Raw genomic sequence first — 22,839 nt, forward strand, 5'->3', positions numbered from 1 at the left:
TGATGGCCGTGGTGAAAAGAAGAAACCATGACAGCCTGACAGGGCGAGACCTGCTAGGGCTGAGGGCTGAGACCCTCTCATGGGACAGGGAGCTGTCATGGACTTCCAGGTTTGCACTAAGAGCCTGAATGTTGGTATCAATCATGAATATTGGAAACCCACTTTAGGGGTGGCAAAGAAAAGTACTGACTGAGGTATCAGTGGGCCGCCTAGTGGAAATATTCAATAACCAGCAGCTGCCCAGGGATCTGGGGTCCAGGAGGAAGGTCTCGGCTGCACTTGCAAATCTAAGAGCCATCACCAGATCCAGGATGCCTATGGCACGGGCTCAGAGAAGACTGCTCGGGATGTCAGGCGGGGGACCAGAAAAGAGCCTAGAGAGCAGTAACGCTGACGGGCAGACAGAAGAGGGACTCTCAAAGGAAACAGAGGCAGACAGGAAGGCAAGAGGAAACCAGGCAAGCGTGTTACCAGGACACCAATGCAGCACGCCACACCAATGCTGCTATGGGTGTGACGGTCCACAGTTCACAAACCAAGGGAGGACAGAGTTTGGGGTGGGGTGATCACAAATGCCAAGTGAAGATAATAGGAGCCCATGTGTCACCCAAGGAGTCATTCGTGCCCTTCAGTGGAAGCAGTTTCAGAGAGAAGGGGTGCTGAAGCCAGGGCGCAGGGGCTAAGGGTCACAGAGAACCGCCTCCTCTTCCTAGTGCTGGGCTGTGGGCGGGTACATATGTCCACGTGGTTGTACGGCAACTAGAGCATAAAGGGCACATGGGGGAGAACTACACCAGTGGTGCCCTGGGACATGTTTAACAACTGGCTGCCAGGGTAGCCCCTAATTTGTAGCATTAACTGACTTCCAAGATGTAAATACTTCTACCACAGCTGATTTCGAGCTATCAGTGTGACATTCCTGAACTTTAACAACTGCTCTCATGGGCCAGCATGAGCTGGCTTCAGCACACCACTGACCAACGTAGTTGCAGGTTTCTTATATTTTACATGAAGAGGTTCAATATCAACTCGAAGTAAAGCCTGAAAAGTTAACGATATACACTGTAATCGAGGCAGCCTTCCTCAACAGGGGTCCACAGGGAGAATTAAGCCCTACGGTGCTCAAGAAGCCAGCGTGGATCAATCAGCTCCTCTCCTATGTCTCTACTCACACTTTCTTCAGGAGAAGTGAGAAAACGGTCACTTGAATATCTGTGTTCTGCAGTTCAGATGAGAATCCCTAGGTGAGGAAGGCTGCAAGCAACCAGTTTCTAACAAGCACTAACAATGCATGAAAGTACAGCAGAAAAGCCAAACCCAGTAAAAAATGCAATGCCTTGACGGATGGAGAGACGGGCAGATAAGGGAAGAAGCGAGTGAAGTGGAATGCAACGTGGGCTCTAGGTGGCATAATCACCGTGAGATTCTTTGAACTTCACTGTATCTTTGAAAGTCTTCATAATAAAATGTTGAGTAAAGAGCCAATACAGAAATTACAATTATCAAGGCTTCTCAATTCCAAATGCAAATTAGAGTCCCCAGTGCAACCCAAGAAAGGTAATGTATCACTGGTATTTGAGAATTTAGGTTTTATTAGAATTCTTGTCTTATTAGAATTCATGTTCTAATTCTTTGGGTTTTGTTATACCAGGAGTACAAGATTTTGGGGGTTCAATGTTTAATTTATCTTTCATCTTAATAATGCTGCATGACAAACACAAAACCTCCGTGGCACACACCAAAAAGCATTTATTTAAGTTAAAAAACGCTGTTTTGATTTATAACATGGTAAATATCTATAGATACAACCCACATAAACACAGTTCTTTGAAATTCTTAATTTTTAAGAATGCAAAGAGGTCTTGAGACTGAGAAGTTTTAAAACTGCTAGTAAATGATCTGCAATTCAATTAAGTTTAATGAAACTCTCTTTCACTGTCTCACAAAAGGGTAATTTAAAAAAATAATCACTCAGAGTCCAGAGAACCAAGTTATAGAACTTCTCTCTGGGGCTGGCCCCGTGGCCGAGTGGTTAAGTTCTCGCTCCACTGCAGGCGGCCCAGTGTTTCGTTGGTTCGAATCCTGGGCGCGGACATGGCACTGCTCATCAAACCACGCTGAGGCAGCGTCCCACATGCCACAACTAGAAGGACCCACAACGAAGAATATACAACTATGTACTGGGGGGCTTTGGGGAGAAAAAGGAAAAAAATAAAATCTTTAAAAAAATTTAAAAAACAAAAACACAGAACCTCTCTCGTTGAGAGTCTTAGGAAAAGGCCTGCAGCCTCGTCCCACACAGTGCAGCCATCCCCTGCGTTTCAGTGCTAACAAGCAGGAGGGGCCGGGCCTGGGGAAACTGAGCTCTCCCAGAGCATCATGACATTCCTGCGTGATTCAAGGCCCCAAGAGGAACACACGGGCCATACCCTGTTGCTGAAGCCGATGCCGGGAGCTTCCGCACGGCTCTCTCGACTCCCGCACTTGGAACTCTCACAAGAGCAAATGCAGAAGAAAAGGAGCCGCTGCGCCCCTTAGTGTGCATGGCCAGCACCCCACCTGACCCCTCTTCTGTTCTCTTCAGTCCAGCACAGTGGTGAAGAGCACCAGCCTTGGGCTGGAATCCCAGCTCACCTTGGGAATGTCACTTATCTGTGACTCAGTTCCCCATCTGTGAAATGGGCTAACAGTCTCTTCATGGGATCGTTGCTGGAATTAAGCAGGTATAACTGAGCCTTTCAGGGCTCTCATGAAGGTGATGCGGGTTAGTCTACGCCATGAGCTTGGAACACTGCCGGACCAGAGCAGGCAGGGCTCAGACATCCTTACTGCGGCTCCCCGAGCTTTCGTCCAAAAGATACATAAAAGTCTGACCTCTTTATGAGTTAAACTGTTATCACTGAAGACTTCCAGAGAAAAACCAGGACACATGACACACAGAAAAGACAGCTGACAGTGACTTGAGGCTTTCTGAAGAGCCATTACCGAGGCCCAACAGGATATCACAAGAAGGGTGACTAATAAACCATGTTAACTTGCTTGCCAGTTTCTGGACGGAAGAAACTGTTAGCACCTATGACTGCTGAATGGAGAACACTGCGGATAATGAATGGCGTCTGGTTTACGATGTTGTTCAGCATTATGGCGTTTGGGAATAGACAACAGTGGTCCTAGTACAGACGGGCCTGCCTGGTAGGTCTGCCATGGCTGATGCTGAAGCTAGCTCTCCCACTGGCTCTCAGGGCACCAAAGCACACAGACGACAGAATGACAGAGAGAAGAGCCATATGTTCTGCAATTATATTAGAAAAGTAGGAATGAGGGGTGTTGGTCATTGTGTCTCGAGGAAAAAGTGCTATGGTAAAGAAAAGGCAGTCCTCCAGACCAGGAGGTGTAGGGCACAGGTCCCAAGCCGGACAGTCTGGGGACAAAGGAAGCAACAATTCATTGAGAGGCACTTTTTCCGGGATGACATGTAGGAGGAAAAAGGACAAGAGCAGTTCTAGGGTCCAGAAAGTCCCTATGACTGAGTGACAACTACCCATGCTGGGAGTTGAGGTCCTGCTGCATCTTCCCAATGACAGTCCCTCCAGCAGAGCACATACAACAAGCTGGCCGTGTGCTCCCGGCTGCTCTGAGGCTCCCTCTCTAATACCATAACCTGTTCAGGTACACAGAAACATGGGTGCAGCCGTCAGGACGTGGCTATTTCCAGCTCACGGCCTAAGTCAGGGACGGCTGGGTCAGTACGATTTTGTCAGAATGGGGCTTTATTTTAAACATGAAGTATTTAATAAGCAGCTGTGAGGTACAAAGCACTATGCCTGAGACACAAGGGAGACAGAGGAGGGAAAACACATCAGACAAGCAGGGCGTGGCTCCCAACCTTAGTGCAGCTCAGTTTCAGAAGAGACACAAACACAAAGAGGAAAAAGGCCAGCTGCGTGAGGGAGCAGCCAGCCTGGAGTGTCCCAGGGCCTCACAGCCAGCAGTCCAAGTCGGGGTCACCCCGGCCCCATGACAACTCTGAGACTTGGGGTTCACTGTCAACCTCACCTAGTCCTTCCCATCACTTCCCTCTCCTCCGGGAAAGCCTCCCACCTCCACACAGCTCACCAACTACCTGGTCAGCAGCACTCTGGACTGCCCAGCATGGCTGCATGACATCGGACACACAAGAACCAAGCAGACCCATGGCTTCGTCTCAAACGCGTGCTCTGCAGTCTCCAGAGCTGCACTGGCCACTACGGCAGCCACTCTCCGCCACTCTCCACACTGAGCTCTCGCAATTGCAATTAAAATGAAATAAAAATAAAATTTCAGGTCCTTAGTTGCGTGAGCCACATTTCAAGCGCTCAAAAGGCACATGGGTCTGCTGGAGACCAGGTGCAGATGGAGAACATTCCGTTCTCACAGAAAGTTCTACAGGGGGCGCTAGCCCAGAATATGGGACTTATTTTGGTGGGGGGCAGGGAGGAGGGTATAACTACTTTCATTTTTTTTCCCCCTTAATAAACACTGATATTTGATTTTTACAGCCAAGATACATTCATGCATTACTTTCAGAACTCATAAAAATAACACAGCTCACTCAGATGAGTGTTTACGAAAGATCTGAAAGCATTCACTGAGCCTCGCTGCGGAGACCTCCTTTCCACACTCGAGCGCATCTTCTTCCCTTTGACCTTTGGACGGACAGACTCACCTTTGGAGTGTTTTCCTACAGGCCTCTTGGGCAGCGACTCCTCAGTGGAATGTGCTGATGTATGCAGTGCATTCTCCAAACTATTACTGACACTGTTGACAGGGGTCTCGGTTCTTGGAGTGACCTGAGGGGACAAAAACATAATCATCTTATTTTCTTCCATTTAGTTCATATGGAATGACTTTTATTGTTATTTAAAAGTCATTTATGTTTACTGTCGTTTCCAATTTTTATATAAAACATGTATTACTAGTGTAATACTAAGTGCTTCCTGCAAAAGACAGAAATTTCACCATCTACTTTAAAAATAGGCCAGATAACTTTAAGCAAACAGGGGCGTTTATGTCTTGTGTCAGTGTTCACTCAACTGGATAGAAACTATGTCAGCAAAGTTGGCATGAACTATATACCTATATCTGAGGCAAAATCTTATTTTTTATTTCTTCAAATCATATAGTTCCCTATAAAATTAATTACACAGCAGGACTTAAACGCTGCCCTTCTATAAATCTTGAGTAAGACTTATAAATCTTAAAAAGCTCTAAAACAACAAAGAACAAAATATAACTGGATCTATTTGGGGGTACATTTTACAAAAGCATATTCTAAGATTCCATCACACTTCATTTCTAGGAAGCCATCATACAAAACACTTACACAGAGAAAAGGCGGAGGAGCGACGCTCACTGCAGCGGCATTTGTAAACGTGAAAACTGAAATATCTGAACAGCTATTGACAGAGGCCTGACAACAAACGCCAGGACATCACAGACCGACCACGATACAGTCATGAAAGGAAGGGGGGGGGGTCTCTGTACTGACAAGGAAAGCTCTTCAACACAAAGTTTAAAAAACAAGTCACAAAGCACGGTTCTTTGGCTTCAAGTCAACGTGTTTGTGTGTAAATAACTACATAGGGCCCAGAAGGACACAGCAAACTTCATTCACTGCAGTGACCTCTGAGAGAAGCGATTTCCTTGGGCAGGGTGGGGAGGGGGCAATAACTTTCTTTTTTTCCCCCTTAATAATGATCAGTATTTGAAAATTTTACAGCCAAAATATATTTATCACTTGTAGGATTTAGAAGAATAAGAATGATCAATGCTTTAACTTCTTTAAAGTCACAATTTAATGTATGTCAAAATTTCAAAGGATAGTAGAGAAAAGTTAAGATTTTAAAGTTTATCAAAAGAGGTGTGTATTTTCAAAGGTGGAGAAACACGATGCTGTATACACAATAAAGGGGAAAAGTTGGAGAAAAGAGAAGAGCAGGAGTTTTGGTCCCAATTCTGATCCAGAGTTGACCTGAGACACGTGTATCATTAGGCTCCCTGGCCTTCCTTTTCAGGAGTTCACCTCATGACCTGGAGAGCAGGTGGGAGTTGATAAAGGAACCTGTGCATCCACTGCGAGCACAGATCCCGCAGCCACTGTAGAAAGGTCTGGCCCGGGGCATTAAGGCAGAGAGCGCTTCAGAAGAGGATGGAGAGGGCTGCCACGCCTGCAGGGCTGAACCAGTATTTCCGTGTTACAGAGCCAGCGACACCCAATCATTTACAGACAGGGAACGTAGGACAACCACAGGCCGCACACGCAACAAGCTCTACTCCACCTCTGTCAAAGCCACGGGAGCAGGAAGGCCTTCGGGCTCTGTGCAGAGAAGCCTCGCCGTGAACACACAGCACGGGACTGACCAGTCCTACACCACACAAGACACACGGCCCAAGAAAAGTAGCTCACCACAAGTCTAGTCAACTCAGAAGTTCACGTAACTCAAGGAAGTCAACCCTACCCATCCAGTACTCCTCCAACAAGTCAATTCTGTTGATAGCATTACCAAGATGTTATCATGACAGTTAAAACTTTTAATTACTTGTATTTGTAATTTAATTAAATTGGATTATTTCTTTCATCATCCACTGGTCAGAGTATTCCAGAAATGAACTTCTTGCCCATTAAATCAGAGAATCGAACCACAGGTACAAGTAATTACTCAAAGAGTAAGACTTTCCCAAATAGTAAATATTACTTTGTGAAACAAGTCAAGAGGTTAACATTTTGAACTATATAATAAACATAAATCACAGCAGATTCCATCCTATTTGGCCTGACTCATATGAACCTCTATGTTCTTTTAGCTACCCTGCTAAGTAATTCTATGTCCTGGTCCTAAAAAGAGAGGCTGAGTTGTCTGGACAACAAAAGAAGTACCAACCTTGCTGGCTAGTGACAACCCACTCCTGCCCCAAGCAGAGACACACACACAGCACTTGCCCACCATAAAACACCGCAAAGTCACAAACAGAAAACCAGCCTCCCAACTTAGCCTTTGGTGGCAGGGCGGGGTTTGGAGGAGAAAGCACTACAGGCACGACTTCAGTGCTGTGGCCAGAAGAACACAGACCGTAACATATACGGAGGGTCGGACTGCAATGGTGTTTCTCAACATTGATAGCACATGGAAGTCCCGAGGCACTGAAAGGACACAGGCCAATGCCATGTCCCACGTACCCAATGACATCAGGATTTCCAGAGTGGCGCTGGGACACTGGCTGTGGTTTTCTTTTGTTTTATGTATTAAGCTCCCCAGGTGACTCTAAATGCAGCCAGGCTGAGAACCACTGATGGCCCCCTGTCCAGGTTTTTGGCTGCACCCATCATCTTGTCAATTTCCATAAGGAGGAAACCAAGAGGAAACCCAGAGAGAACAGGGAGCTCCTTCTGTGGGTCACCCGGAAAAGCTAAAGGGCACAGGTCCGTTTACCACAGCTACGAAGAGAAAGAGGAAACCTACGAGTCAACCTATCAAAATACATGAAAGAAAACTCTTTAACATTATAACTAAGGGGAAAGAAATATTTGTTTTCCTTGGTATTTTTCCCAAAAGCATTTCTTTTTAGTTTTCCAAATGTTCACTTTTTCCAACCAAGTCTTTATCTTTACTTTGCTCCTTTGTTTACATTGAAAGCTGTCTTCACTTGCATTTCCCAGAAATGCTGCTTTTGGGTTATTTTTGGTTAAGTTAATTTGCCCCATGTGACCTACGCAGTTCAACTCAAATGCTCTCTGACTCACACTCACAAGCAGAGGCCCTCGTCAGCTTGATGTACACAAGAGTACAGACTTGATCAGTTCCAAATGTGGCCTTCCGCCGCCCTCGGAGGGCAACGAGAAGATGCTCTCCAACGGCGGAGCCCGACTCAGCCCCGACGGATGCTTTCCCTTAAGTTCAAAGTCGTTTTTTGCAAGCACCTCGCTTTACTTCTAAATGCACACTCAATATACTCCCCGTACAGCTCATCACTCCCTTCATCTGCCCCGCCAGCCTCTCCCATGACCTACAACGGCCTCCACCGCCTGCCCCGTCGTTTCTCCGACATCTCTCACTTCTCCCCTCAGCTCAATCCACGGCAGCCACCGGGTGTGGACTCGGCAGCCCAGACCTGCCCGCAGAGGCCTTCACCCAGCTGTGCCCTCTGCCTGGAATGTCGCCCCCACTCCACATCTGCATGGCCACCTCGCTTCTGCCACATCTACACTCGAGTGTCACCTTAGAGAAGACTTCTCGAAACTTCCAGAGGCAGGGACTTCTGTTGGCTTTGCTCACTGCTGTGCCTTCTGCACGTCAAGCAGTGCCTGGCAGAAAAGGCACCTAAGAAGTATCTGTAAAATGGATGACTGCACCACCAACTTGCATGAAATTCCCATTTATTAACAAGGAAACGGTTCTCAGTGGTGAGGCCCTGTCAGAATCACTTGCGGAACTCCTACAACAAGACAATGGCCTGCCTGTCCCCTCACGTGTGAAGTTAGAGTTCCAAATCCTACCCTCAGAGACACCCAAACACATTCAAAATGACATCTATGCCAGGTTTTCCACTGTAGTGATATATGTAATAGCAAAGGACTGGAAATAATCACATGCCATTAAAACGGGACTGGTTAATAAAACGATACATCTACATGTTGGAAGACTAGGCAGCTGTCAACAAAAGAAGGGTAAGAAAGCTAGGTTTTGACATGAAAAGACTGCAAGATATGAGTTAAGTTTAAAAAGCAAGGTGCACAATGAATGCCTAAGATGTGAACATTTTGTGAGAAGCCGTGGAGAATACAAAACAGTGAAAAATTACCCAGTATTATAAGCACACTTTGTATAGCTCTTCTCATTCATCCAGTATGCCTGTACACACATTAATCTGTATGATCCTCACAGTAACAGCCACCTCCACACAAACAGTAAGAACGACAGACACTCATCAATCATCCCTCCAAGGTCAGCTGGCCAGCAGGGAGCACCTGCAGCTGCAGAGGTTTATGACGGTGCAGGTGAACCCGGGGGCAGAGCAGAGCCGCCTGCAGAGGCGGCAGCTCTGGTTCCAGCAGCAGCACAGCCTCTGGGCTGCACGACCTCATCTGGCAAGACTGGGTTTCCGTGAGAGTTACACAGAACGCATTTAAAGTAGTTAGTGTGCTGGAAAACAGTCAGTAGTCACTAAAACGTGAGCTACCATTATTCCCATGGCACTCGCTCCCAGTCTAGCTGGGAAGGAATTAAACAGGCTCCAGCACCGTCACAGGGACAAGCTCCGTGAGACCTGGAGGGCACCTCTTCTGTGAGGCTGAGCCTCCCAGGGCAGGTCCATGGCTGACCCATGGTCTCTGCCTTGCAGCAGGGCACACATGCAAAGGTGCACTGGTGACACACGCCTCGGGACGAGCTCCGACAGCCACCACAACTCCCGTGCCACCTTCCCTGGAACGTGGGGGGCTATGTTCTCCTCTAAATAGACACTCCACACAGAAATGGACAAGCATCTCCCATGACGAGTGATCAGCTGTCTAAAACTAGCATGTAACAGCTTGAAAGATCATTTAACTATCTGAACTACAGTCAGACAAAATGCTCTTAAGGGTCAATGCTCATAATGTCACAAGTGGAGCAATCTCGTCTCCAACTAGCAAGTGCAAATCAGTGCAACTGTGTCGACGGCAATGAGGCGTACGTAACCAACTTCTCTTAAATCTGTACCTATGGATCCACTAACCCCGCCGGGAGGAACCTATCCTAAGAATACAGTCAGTGACACAGTCAAAGGTTTGGTGCAAGGAGCTTCATCTCAGCTTTAAAAGAGCAAAAGTATACATAACACAAATATCCAGCAAGACTAATATTTATATCTGTAAATAAATTTACATCCATATGATTAAATATTATGCAGTCTTTTAAAAATAATTTCAGAAAACCAAAGGCATGGAGAATACTCACACTTAGATAAGTAAAACAAGGTAGAATTACAATACACCAACTGTGTGTACACACAAAGAGGTAGTGAAAAAGGAAGAAAATGCACCATAATAGTATTTACCATCTCTGGGAGATTTAAAAAATATTTTTCTGTATTCTAATTTTTCTACAAAGAATAGTCACTATTAGAATTTTTTAAAAAAAGTTAAAAGTGTTAACTCTAAATGTATTTCCTACAAGATACAAACAAAATAAGAAAGTAAAAGAGGAGCAACGTGTAAAACTGGAACTGCTCACCCTCCCCCACGAACGTCCACCTCTCCCCACCACGCTGGGTGCTGTGAGGAGCCCCCCCCCCCGACTGTCCGCCTCTCCCCACCATGCTGGGCGCTGTGAGGAGCTCCTGGAGGTGCTGAGCATCACCAACAAGACATGAAAGATGTTGGCCCGGCTGGGGGGTGGGGGAAGCAAACAAAGAAATAAATAAGACAACTTCAAAGAAGTGGGGGCACAAAACCCGGTGGTCCAGAAACGACAGCAGGGCTGCGACCCGACTGGAGAAGGGACCACCCAGTGAAGACTAGCAGGAAGAGCCTTCCAGGTGTAGGAACAGAAAGGTGGGGCCTGAGACAAGAGGAGCTGGGCAGAAAGGCCTTCCTGGCTGCAGCTTAGGACGCCAAGGGGCAGCAGGGGCAGGTGCCCTCCAGGACAAATGAGAACTCCAGAGAAGCCACTTATTTTCTGTTTGTTTTCCAAGTAACCCACCTCTACACAGGAAAGAATAACATCTGTTAAATACTTTCAAGTCAACGGAAAAAACCATAAAATCAAAAAGAAAAGTGATTTGTAAGCATTTTACTAAAATAGTAATTATGTGTCTCTAAAAACCAGAACAAGAAAATAGATAGTTTAACAGTGAAAACCAATGCTAACCAAAACTGTTCTCTACGCAAAACACTCCTTTTAACATTTCTTACCCTAGAGCTCTACTCATTAAAAAAGATTACCACTCAAAATTCTCAGCAAAAGGTGCCACAGACTTAACTAGATGAGTCCCTGCAAAGCGCCGACACAGCAGAGCTCTTGCCCAAGCAGCCCTCAGGGCAGCCCGCCTCTGCCGGGCAGCGCAGCTCCACTCGGCGGCCCAGCAGCTTTTGAAATTCAGGTTGCAGGATGCCCCACAACAGGCCAATTAAACCAGAACCTGGGAGGGCGGGTAACGACACTCAGGTACACACACACTTGGGTACAAGCGCCCAGAATCACGGCTCCGGAGACCGCAGTGCAGAATCGGCACGGGTTCAAAGTCAAAGTCACTGGGTGGCTAAAGGTGATCTTTCCCAGCTCTGCAAACCCACCAAATGGGGTTAGAGAGCATCTTAGATTCCCAGGGTTGTCACGGGATTAAAGGAGCTGGTCTCCACAAAGCGGCTCTTCCAGAGCCTGCCACACAGCAGGTGAGCCACAGCGGCGTAGACGGGTGACACACCTGAGGAGCAGGGTGCCGCAAAAAAGGCCTCCGCCTGAAGAGCTACACCACCAGGCTCTCACTCAGAGCAGTACTGTAAACACAGTTTCAACAGGCTCTCGTGTATTCTCCTAGAACCGTGCAGACAACAGGCAGCAAATTTAAGGCGGGGGGAGGGGGGGATGAGACTCGGTTGCTGGAGAAAAGGACAATGTTAGCAGTAATGAGCAACCAGTGACAGGGGAGAACACGCAGAAGCAGAAGTTTAAGAGGCACAGCCATGTGGGAACAAACTTCCCAGTTTTAATAAACTCTGAAGGCAACACTATATTTGAATATACAACAATACATCCAGGAAGATGGTCCCTCCTCCTTCAAGAAAAACTTTATCAAAAATGGTTCGTGGCGAAAACCACGCTGGACGCAGAGCCGCATCTGTCCTCCTCCACACTGCCTCCTGGGGGAATCTCGCGGATGCACCACCAGAAGGACAGCAGATGAGGCAGCGCTGTCGCTCATTTACGTTCAGGACTTTTGACATGAAGTGCACACTATATACAATACTGTTATCGTGCACATTTTGGCCAGGCGTATGTTTAAATATTGGAGTTTTCTTCGAGAAACTGGCTCAACATCTAATCATAATAAGTAAACTGCTATGACGAGCATTTTGGTTCCTGATATAACATTCAGCTGCCTGAGACGAACCACTCAGAGCAGTCAGCACATTAAAACGGTCGCTTTATGATCCCCACGGGATACGAGTCACGGTATAAGTTCAATTACAGAACATTCAGGCATTCGGGATGGGGAAGAGGAGGCAGTGAAAGAAGCTAGAAACGAGAGGAAGAATCTGGCTGAAAGAGAGAGTGTATCAGAAGTCCAGAAAGCAGTCAACAGGCCGCTGGGTTTTATTTCTATAGGAGCCACAAATTCCATTCGATGAGCCTTGAATGGACACCTAGTACGAGCAAGACAAAGCTGCTCTCAGAGGCAGAGACCAAATCTCCTACCGTCAGCCATGCAGGGGAAGGTGAGGCCAGGAAGGGCTCAACTGGACCGAACAGAAAAGACATTCAGGTCAAGAACTCCAGAATCACCTCCTCAGCAGATAAAGCCAGATCCCGGATCCAACCATTTGCCCAAAGGAATTCCACGACTATGGCTACAACAGAGCCCCAGCCTGCCCTTTCATTATCCACACACCGGAATCTCCTTTCAGTTATTCAGCACCTACTACGTGCCAGAACATTCAAATGATCATCTCACATTCTTCAAACGACCCTCTGATTTCATTTCTTCTCCTCTGCACAGAACCTTATCTTTATAATGACGAACGTCCCAGTTAGTGTGAAACCATCCTTCACAGACACACTGCCTCAGACAGAAACAACCCTTCCTAGAGCACATGGGCCATATTTACCACCACACTTGGATTAAAAAGCAGATGGTTCTACTTTCAGTAATGGCTGAGTAGTCAGACCAATCTTCTTGCAGACAACCATAAACTCTGGACAAAGTATTAAAAATAATACACTGAACATGACCAAAGGCAGGCAGAAGGTCTACACTAGGAAAAAGAGATTCATGCTGGGTGAGTTTCGTGTCCTGCAGGCCCAGTCCTCGTCAGAGAAAGGGCAGCTGAGGCTCAGATAGAACCCCACAGTCTTACTGACTTGAAAAACCAGGGACCAGAATTCTGGCAGACTACAGTGGCTGGAAAATGAGAGGGGAAATCCCCAAAAGGAGAGCGCCTCAGAAAGGGAACACCAACTTCTGCATATAAATTCTGCCGGCATCTCCAAGGGAGCCTGAAATAGACACATGTGGGGCAGGCTCCAAGTTAAAAGCAAACAACTGAACAGAGACTGCAGCTGCTGATCAGCACAGGGAAGAGAGTTCTGGAGTTTGAGTCCAGCCAAATTTACTGCCTGCTAAAACAAACAAAACAACGTCAATATTCTCGAGGAGGAGAGAACAAAATCCAGAGTTTCTACAATGTCTCATTCACAAAATCCAGGAAGCAATCCATAATTACTACACGCACAGAAACAACAACATGCCCTACACAAGGAGAAAGAGGGGCCCAACACAAGGGAGCTGTGGGCTGGAATGAGAGGTGAGGAGCATCGACTGACTGTTCTAACAAGGCTGAGGAACATAATGGAAAACAGGCTCGCAACATATGAACCAAAAGGATATCTCAGGAGAGACACAGAAACTATTTTCAAAAAATGGAGATTCAGGAAGAAACCAAGATGTCCTTGAGTAGGTGAGTGGATAAGCAAGCTGTTTACCTCCAGACAACAGAACATTATTCAGCGACAAAAAGAAATGAGCTGTCAAGCCATGAAAAGACGGAGAACCTGAAATGCGTATCACTGAGTGAAAGCCGCCAGTCAGAAAGGCTACAGAGCGTATGATTCCAACTCTGTGACGCTCTGGAAAAGGGAAAACTATGGCGACTGTCAAAAGACCAGTGGCTGCTGGGTGTCGGGAGTGAGGGAAAAGAATGAACAGGTGGAGCACAGAGGATTTTCAGGGCAGTGAGAATATTCTGTATGGTACTATAACAATGGATACATATCACTGTACATTTGTCCAAATCCACAGACTATGCAACACCGAGTGAACCCTAATGTAAACTACGGACTTTGGGTGTTCACATTAGCGTTATGATGTTCAATATTTCTGTAAATATTGAACTATGAAATATTGGCTATGGGGCCAGCACCGTGGCCCAGTGGTTAAGCTCAGCGTGATCCACTGGGAGGCTCAGGGTCAGTTCTTGGGCACAGACTTACACCACTCGTCAGTGGTCATGCTGTGATGGTGACCTACACACAAGATAGAGGAAGACTGGCACAGATGTTAGCTCAGGGTGAATCTTCCTCAGGAAAAAAAAAACTGCTATAAAATAAATAAAAAAATTTTTAGGGGCCGGCCCCGTGGCCGAGTGGTTAAGTTCACGCACTGTGCTGTGGAGGCCCAGGGTTTCGCCGGTTCGGATCCTGGGCTCGGACATGGCACCACTCATCAGGCCACGTTGAGGAGGCGTCCCACGTGCCACAACTAGAAGGACCCACAACTAAAATACACAACTATGTACCGGGGGGATTTGGGGAGAAAAAGCAGAAAGAAAAAAAAAGTAGACTGGCAACAGTTGTTAGTTCAGGTGCCAATTTAAAAAAAAAAAAATTTTTTTAAATGAAAAAATGCTACTTCTGAATTTAAAAATCCACTGGATGAGCATAACAGCAGTTTAGAATTAACAGATGACTCTGTGAATTTGAAGACAGATCAACTTAGAAAGCGTCCAATCAGAAAAACAGAGAAAAAGATTTGAAGAAAAATGAACAAAGATTCCAAGACCTATGGAATAATATCAAAAGATTTAACATACCTGCAGCTGGAGTCCCAGACAGAAATACTGAGATAGGAAAAATTATGAAGAAATGATGGCTGAAAACCCCCCAAATTTAGTAAAAGACAAATTTACTGATCCAGTAAGTTCAGAGAACACCAACAAGATAAATTAAAAAAAACAACACGACACATCATGGTCAAGCTGCTCCAGCACGAAAGACACAGAGATGATCTTGGAACCTCCCAGAGAAAAATAGCACACTGGATACAGTGGAACAACAAAACGGATGATGGTCAGAAGACAGTGTCCCGACTTCTTTAAATGCTGGGGAAAAAACCCATCAACAAAAAACCCTACATCAGTTGAAAATACCCTTTAACAATACAAGCAAAAGCAAAATATTTTTGGATAAAACAAACTAAGAGAATTTCTTGCCAGCAGACCTGCACTCCAAAAAATGCTGAAGAATAGTCTTCCAGACTAAAAGGATATAGTAACAAACTGGGTCTTCAGTATGGGATGAAAAGCATCAGAAATGGTAAATATATGGGCAAATATAAAAGACTATGTTTTCTTCTTAATTTTTAAAAAATACATTCATATTAAAGCAAAAAACAGTATTCTTTTGTGGAGGTGACAGCACATGCAGAATACACACGGCCACCGTAGCTGAAGGGCAGACAAGGTAAGCGGCTGCAACACAAGTGCAGACGCTGACATCTCACGTGAGGCGCGAAGGGCACAGCAGCACTGCCTGCACCAAGGGGGACGGGAAAGCCGAGAACACCTACTGCAAGCCCCAGACCAACCACTGAATGAGGCAACGAGGCAAGGCAACAGCAAAAACGGAATTCTATGATTCCATTTAAAAGAAGTGCCAGAAGAGGCAAAACTAACCAATGGTGGGGAAAAAAGTAGAACAGAAAAAAGGTGGATCATGGGAGAGGGTTTGGGGGTGAAGGTGGGGACCGACCAGAGAAGGCATGAGGCAACTTTCTGGGGTCACAGTAATGTTGTGTATTTTGATAGGGGTTTGGTTACACAGGTTTATGCATCTATGAAAACTCAAATGGTAAAAAAAAAAACCCACTCAAGTGATACACTTAAAATGCGTGCATTTCACTAAATGTAAGTTTCACCTTTAAATTTAAAAAATATATATTTATTGAACTGTGGAGATTATCAACTAAAGGTTATTGAATGAATAAAAATGAGTAACTGGGGGTGGGGGTGGTTGGGAGAGGAATTATGTTATAAAGACGACAGATTCAGGACGAGAAACCAGCAGCAGGCCCGGCAGCTGGTGCTGGAGTGTGAGCAAAAGTACGGGTGACGTCACACTTCCTACTTCCACAAGTCACCCGGAGACAGGCCTCCCTTCTTCGTCTCATTTCATATTCTTCAGGTTTTTCCTCTCACTTTTAATGATGAAGTAAAAAAAGTATTTCAAACATAATTTTGGCGTCACATAATAAAAATAGCCACTTACTAACATCACCTTTGGAAAACTACTGATACTTAACCTCTCTGTGTCTGTTTTCTCACGGCTAAAATGGGGACATAAATAGAACCTAACTCGCTGAGTTGTGATGAGGATTAAATAAATACACTGGAAGCACTTAGAACGGTGCCTTGCACATAGTAAATATCTGAAATGCTATCATTGGCATCATTCCCTCTGACTACCTGTTCTTTACTTCACCTCTTTATCAATAATTCTGAAAGGGAAAAAAATCACGCTGATTGGTAAATGAGCCTCCGCAGCACAAATATTAAAAGCACACTCGTTCATGAGCTTCATACCTAGTCTTTAAAATAAAAAAAAACGCTACACAAATAGGTGTTTTCAGAAATACCACACCTTGCAGAAGTGCCCATTCAAGATAGACACTCTATCAGGAAGCCAGAGCCAGAAGGCTCCACCCTCCCACAGGTCGTGGGCAAGTTCCAGCAGATTGTCAACATTTAACTGAGTCCACGTGGAGGACACACACCACACAGTGCTTCCCACGTAACTTCAATACTCGGTACTTTCAAAATAGCTTGCTCATTTCATTAACTTTATTATACTAGGTTGGTAGCATTATTCCCAAGCTTTTAAATTTTATTAAAACACCCAAAAGAGATGGGAGAAGGAAGTCTTTCTCTTTCCCATAAATTAATTCTCTTCCTTTTTCAAACAGTTATTTTTTCTAGTCTAGACTATAAAATTTCTAGTAGTTCCTACATACACACATTTTAATTAGATTCGCTGTGAATCAGTAAGAAACCTAAGGATATATTAATTTCTTTCTAGTAATTCTTTTTAAGTTTTTATATAAAAGTCCCAAATAATTAGGGAATGACTCTATCATGCTCCTTTTCTACAATTAATCTGATGTCACTGTTTAAAGTATAAGAGAAATATAAACTAAACTTTAATTGGGATGATTAATAGTCATTTCATAGCAAAGTGAAATATCCAGGCTTATCACGATTTACAATTTTGTAAACATTAAAGGAATATAATGAAAACAGTGTTACTTTTAGGACCACAAACACTACTCCGAGGAGATGAACTAATCCACACGCACAGCTCCACAGGAGACAGGTCCACCAGAGCATCCGAAGACCGCACGCCCTTTCCCCAGCTCTCTGTGTACTCAGGCACAAACTTGGTTTTGTCACAGAAGCTTTTCCATGCCAGCTTTTGAAAAAGAAGTAGAATACAGATGTTATAATTCACTAAAATCTACAGCTATGTAATGCGCCAGACAAGCCATCAGATCAAAGCACTTAAGCAAGAGTATGAGTTGGTAGCAGGTGTTGCTAATAGGGCCAGAGAAAAGAAAAGCACTAAGGAAAAAACAAGCTGTCACTAGGGTGGCCTTTCATGAGCCCCAGCACCACCTCCTCCCACGAAGTTTTCACAGAAGCTCAGGACACAGGCCCCTCTGGGTCGCGGGGACCGCAAGGCTCTGGGATAGAGAGAGAAAGATACGGTCTCTGCCCGCCAGTAAGTCAAAGTCTGGTGATGGAAATGTAAAGAAACCTCCTATAATACAGTATGGGAAGGCCTAGGACAGGAGGAGGCAACAGAAGGCTTGGTATGCATGAGCCAAGAAGAGGGGGCTGGGGGGCCAGGTCCCAGGTGTCTCCTCTGAGAGAACAGCATTGGCAAAAGGCTCTGGGGAAAGCTGAACAGACTGAACATGAGGAACTGCAAGTACAGACAGAGGCGAGCATAGACAGGCGATGGACAGATCCCAAAGGCCACAGCACACCATGCTAAGAAGTGCATGCCACAGAGAAGGAATCCTACAGGCATCTTACCAAGACCATTCTAGGGACACTCTGGGCACTGCTGTGAGAGACTAAGAGGAGGGCCAAAAAGACTCCAAGGGGTTACAGTAGACCAGACCCATGTCAAGGTCAGAAGTTGGGCTGTTACTGTTGTTTCTAAAAAGAGCTAAGGTACTAAAGTTTCTGAATGATTTAATTAAAAATGAAGCAGAGCAGTTATAAAGTTGTCTCTTGCAGACTTAAACAATGACAACAGCTTATCTAAAAGGAACTCATCACTCACCTGCATCCCAGCATGCATTCCTGACTCAGGGGAAGGAGTGGAGTTAAGCGAGGCTAGGGCCATGCCTGTTCCCTGAAGACCATTTCAATCTGTGCCCTGTCTCCGGGCAAAGAGTCCAACATCTAAGTCTGCCTACACAGAAGTGTGCCATATATGTGACCATCTTGCCAAGTGTGGAGGGGAGAGGGCAAGACAGACGACAAAGAGAACACCAACCTGGGCTGTGGCTGTGTCAAAGGAGACCAAATCTATGAGAGATTGAGGACTTGGTGTGGCTGGGTCAATAGAGAACAAATTCATACAAGATTGAGGATTTGGTGTGGCCATGCTGGTAGAGAACTGATCTATTAGATTTAGAACTTGGTAATAGGCTGGTTAGAGGGATGAGAAAGAAGGTAGACTAGGGGCCGGCCTGGTGGCCCAGTGGTTAAGTTCACATGCCTGCTTCAGCAGCCTGGGGTTCGCGGGTTCAGATCCTGGGTGCGGACCTATACACCATTTATCAAGCCACACTGTAGTAGGCATCCCACATATAAAAGAGAGGAATATAGGCACAGATGTTAGCTCAGGGCCAATCTTCCTTGGAAAATAAAATAAATAAAAATTTTAAAAAAGAAGGTAGACTATATGAAAGGTGTGACTTCTGCCTGGGGCAACCTGGGACAAGGGCAGAAGAGTCAAGGATGGGAAGAAAGAAACCTGCCTTGGGACATACTGAGCTACATGGAACCTCCAGCTGGAGCTCGGGTCTAGTTGAATGTACAGACTGTGGATTCATCAGTGAGAGTGACAAAATCACAGCTGAAAATGTCACAAATTATAAAGTAAGAAGAGAAGGGAAGGAGGAGAGAAGACTGAGGAATACCATCATCGACAGGGCAGGAAGCAGAAGAGAAGCCGTGAACAAACACCAAGCAGGAGGACACGGGAGGAAGCTGAGCGCAGGATGCTGGGCGGGCTGCCCAGCCACGCCCAGACCCCTCGAAGTGAGCAGCTGGGGAGGCACCTCAGCAGCTGTACTTGTTTTTTAAAAAAAAACCCTCTCTCCTCTGGGGATTCCACTCTGCGGGAACCCACAGAACAAATAAGAGATAAGAAAGATAGGGAGTGAAAAGTATCCAATGAATCTGGCAAATAAAGAGGTCATCCAGATAAAGACATCAATGAAACCAAACAGTCTACAAGTAAACCCAAATATATATGGGAAATGCAGCATATGATAAAAGATATCATTTCCAATCTGAGAGGGAAAAGATGGATATTCAACAAATGGCATTGGGACAACTGGGTTGTCATGTGGAAAATATAAAACTAGCTTTGTACCTTACACCAAATAAATTCCAGATGGATCTGTTAAATGTAAAATGAGAAACCACACAAGTTCTGTACCAGAAGACACCACAGGGAATGTTTTATGAGCATAATAGATGCATATGTATAACAATACGTACAACGCATAGTGTAAAATACATTATCACACAACACCCAGAAACCATACAAGACTGATAAATATGACATTAAAAAAGAAAACTTCATGCCAAAGTCAAAAGGAAAAAAACTTGTGAAACCAATACTTGCAACTTCTATTAAAGACAAAAGGATGATTTCCTTGAAACTTCAAGAGCTCCTAAAAAACAATAAAGAAAAGATCAAAAACCCAACTGAGATGGGCAAAGGATATGGAGAGATGGCCACAAATAAATAAAATGGTTCACTTGGAAAAACATTCCACCTCACTCATGAGAGGTCTGCAAAATAAAACTACACCACACTGAGATGTATTTCTCACCTAACAGAATGGTAGCGGCGGGTGTCGTAACTCTTCACGTGTGTTGAAGATAAAAAACCAGCCCTCACACACTGCCGCGGGCATCCCAAAACGTGCATCTCAGCAATATCTAAACTAATTACAGAAGCACACACCATCTGACCCACTGTCAGTCCCACTTTCAGGTTTCTATTCTACAAATACACTTACCAACATGTGAAAAGCCACACAAGGTATTTGTCACATGGAGGTGATACGTATCTAATACGTAAATGACACTGACTTGTCTCTAACAGTAAGATGGGAACAAAAGGTGCATCAGCAGGGACTGATCAAACAGTAAACTCATGCAGGGCAGCCATAAAGCAGAATGCAGACGCTCTCTGGACTGTGTGGAGCACTCAGCAAGGACGGCCAAGAGAAGAAAGCCAGGAACAGACCTGTGTGTGGAGTCAGACACCAGTTATCTATTTCTAAATAGACAGAGTCTCTCTGGAAGGCTCTACAAGGAACAAAGAGGGAAAGGAACTAGATGGCTGGGCAAAGGGTAAGAAACATTGTTTTTTAAATGTGAAATAAAAGGTATCAACACCCAGATAAAGGAACAGAACGTTGCCCACACCCTGGATGTCCTGTGTGTCCTCCCCCATTGCATCAGGGGAAGGGGACGTTTCATGGAATACCCTTTTGCATATTCTCCAATGTTTACCGCTGATTATATTACCTATTTAAAAAATTTCTTTTTAATTTACAAGAATATTGAGTTCCCTTTAATAAAAATTGTTAGAGTTGAAGAGGTAGGGGGAAAAAGCCAGGTTCCAGGCGGCTGAGGGATAAACTGAAGGTGGGGATCAGAGACAGCAGTATTGATTTCTTAGAAGCGTGGCTGTATTCTATATCATTGGGGGGGGGGGGTGCAGAACATGCTGTATGGGAGATTTTATTTGTATTTAAATATGTATAAAGACTGTTTTAAAAGAATGTATACATATATATTTACATATGCAATAAAATGTCAGAAGGATACACACCAAACTGTTAAAAACGGACTATAGCTGGAAAGTGGGAATGGCCTTTCTCTTGGCTGCTTATGGGGAGGACTTGGCAACCAAGCGACAAAGACAAGAGCAGTTAATGCAGACAATGGTAAAGAAAGGGTTTTGTTGTTTAAAGGACAATTAAGAGACCATGACTGTGTTTACCCAGCAAGTGGAAAAACAGTGGAGGTCAAAGATTGGTGTGCAGGAAGGAGAGAAGGACAGGAAACAGCAAAGTTCAGGCATCTGACCTAACAATGTCCCTGAGGAAACAAGAAAGATGTGACCAAAACAGAGACAGAGGGACTAGCCTGTGACAGAAAGGAAACCTCTGCCTCTGAAACAGGAGAAGAGAAATTAAGGATGGGTACCAGTACAAATAAGGTATTTCAAGGGCCAGTGATTTTTCTATGCACATGCAAAACATCCACCTAAAATCTCAAATGTGCTTACAGGCCAGTCCACTAGTGAAAAGCGGGTCCCAACGCCCAACATGCTCCCCTCTGCTTTAGCGACACCATCACAGTTCTGCTGAAGTCCTCTGTGGACTGCAACAGAAGCCTGGTCCTACTTAGTAAGCCCTGATCATGCTTTACAAACAGCTGTCAGAATATCAATTATTTGAAAGATATTCTGTCTTGCCTTCATCTTTTCTTCACTCTAAATAACTTCAGGCCTTTTAACCCAGAACAAAACAAACTACTTAAGAATTAATATGTTTTGGGGCCGGCCCTGTGGTGCAGTGGTTAAGTTCGTGCACTCTGCTTCGGCGACCCGGGTTCGCTGGTTTGAATCCTAGGCGTGGACATGGCACGGCTCATCAGGCCACGCTGAGGTGGCATCCCACACGCCACAACTAGAAGGACCCACAACTAAAAATACACAACTATGTACCGGGTGGCTTTGGGAGAAAAAGGAAAAATAAAATCTTAAAAAAAAAAAGGAATTAACCTGCTTCACTAGTTCCTCATGATGACCTTTTACTTTTGACAGTAAACGTTTCTATAACATGTTAGGTCTCTCCACATTCAAGACATCTATGGAGACTGCAGAAAATCGACCTTATTAAAATTAATTTCTAAACTGTATATGCCAAGGCTGAAGTCCAAAATTAGAAACCCTTCAATCATCTGTAAACTAACTAGTGAACTTGTGGCAACAGTTCTTAAACTAATGAAATAACTAGTCTCCTGGGGGGGGGGGGGGGGGGGGGGGGGGGGGTTTCTAAAAAAAAAAGACATGCAAAGGATCTTTTTCTAAAATCTAATCCATCTAAGGCGGGGGGGAATACTTAAGTAGAAACTACTTTTCCTAGACATAACAAAAATTTCCTTTTGATTTACTAACAGTCTCTAAGGAGATCAGCAGTCACCAATTTAACAAACACACAAAAACGCACTAGCACAGGTACTCTCCACTAGCTTGCCTTTGAAGCTGTAAGACATATGTTAATCTGTTGGGCAAATATATAAACTAATCCAAAATATACTCAATCCAAAAAGAAGGTAAATGAACTACACAGGACTGAGGAGACAATGGGTAAAATGAAGCCTAAGTAAATAATGAACTCCAAAAACTGCAGAAACAAGGCTAACGTTGATGTTTACCTATAATTATGTTCTAACTTGCATAAATAATACTACCACATTACTCATTACACCCTAACATAACACAAAACTTC

The 22,839-nt window shown here is 44.8% G+C and overlaps 1 protein-coding gene across 2 annotated transcripts in view; it reads right to left on the reverse strand.

Annotated features, from left to right (window-relative positions):
* Nucleotides 1–22,839, reverse strand: part of ZCCHC14 (zinc finger CCHC-type containing 14) — a 67,839-nt gene that overhangs the window by 39,006 nt on the left and 5,994 nt on the right. The window contains exons 2-3 of one of the 2 annotated variants that reach the window (XM_046683173.1): nt 17,312–17,474; nt 4,706–4,829 (exon numbers count right to left, since the gene is read on the reverse strand). In XM_046683173.1, coding sequence (XP_046539129.1) covers nt 4,706–4,829; nt 17,312–17,392 — 205 coding nt within the window. In that variant the 5' untranslated portion in view covers nt 17,393–17,474. The remainder of the gene's footprint in view (nt 1–4,705; nt 4,830–17,311; nt 17,475–22,839) is intronic. The other variant, XM_046683174.1, reaches the window with a different exon arrangement.

This window comes from Equus quagga, chromosome 13 (assembly GCF_021613505.1).
Source record: "Equus quagga isolate Etosha38 chromosome 13, UCLA_HA_Equagga_1.0, whole genome shotgun sequence".
Taxonomy (NCBI): domain Eukaryota; kingdom Metazoa; phylum Chordata; class Mammalia; order Perissodactyla; family Equidae; genus Equus; species Equus quagga.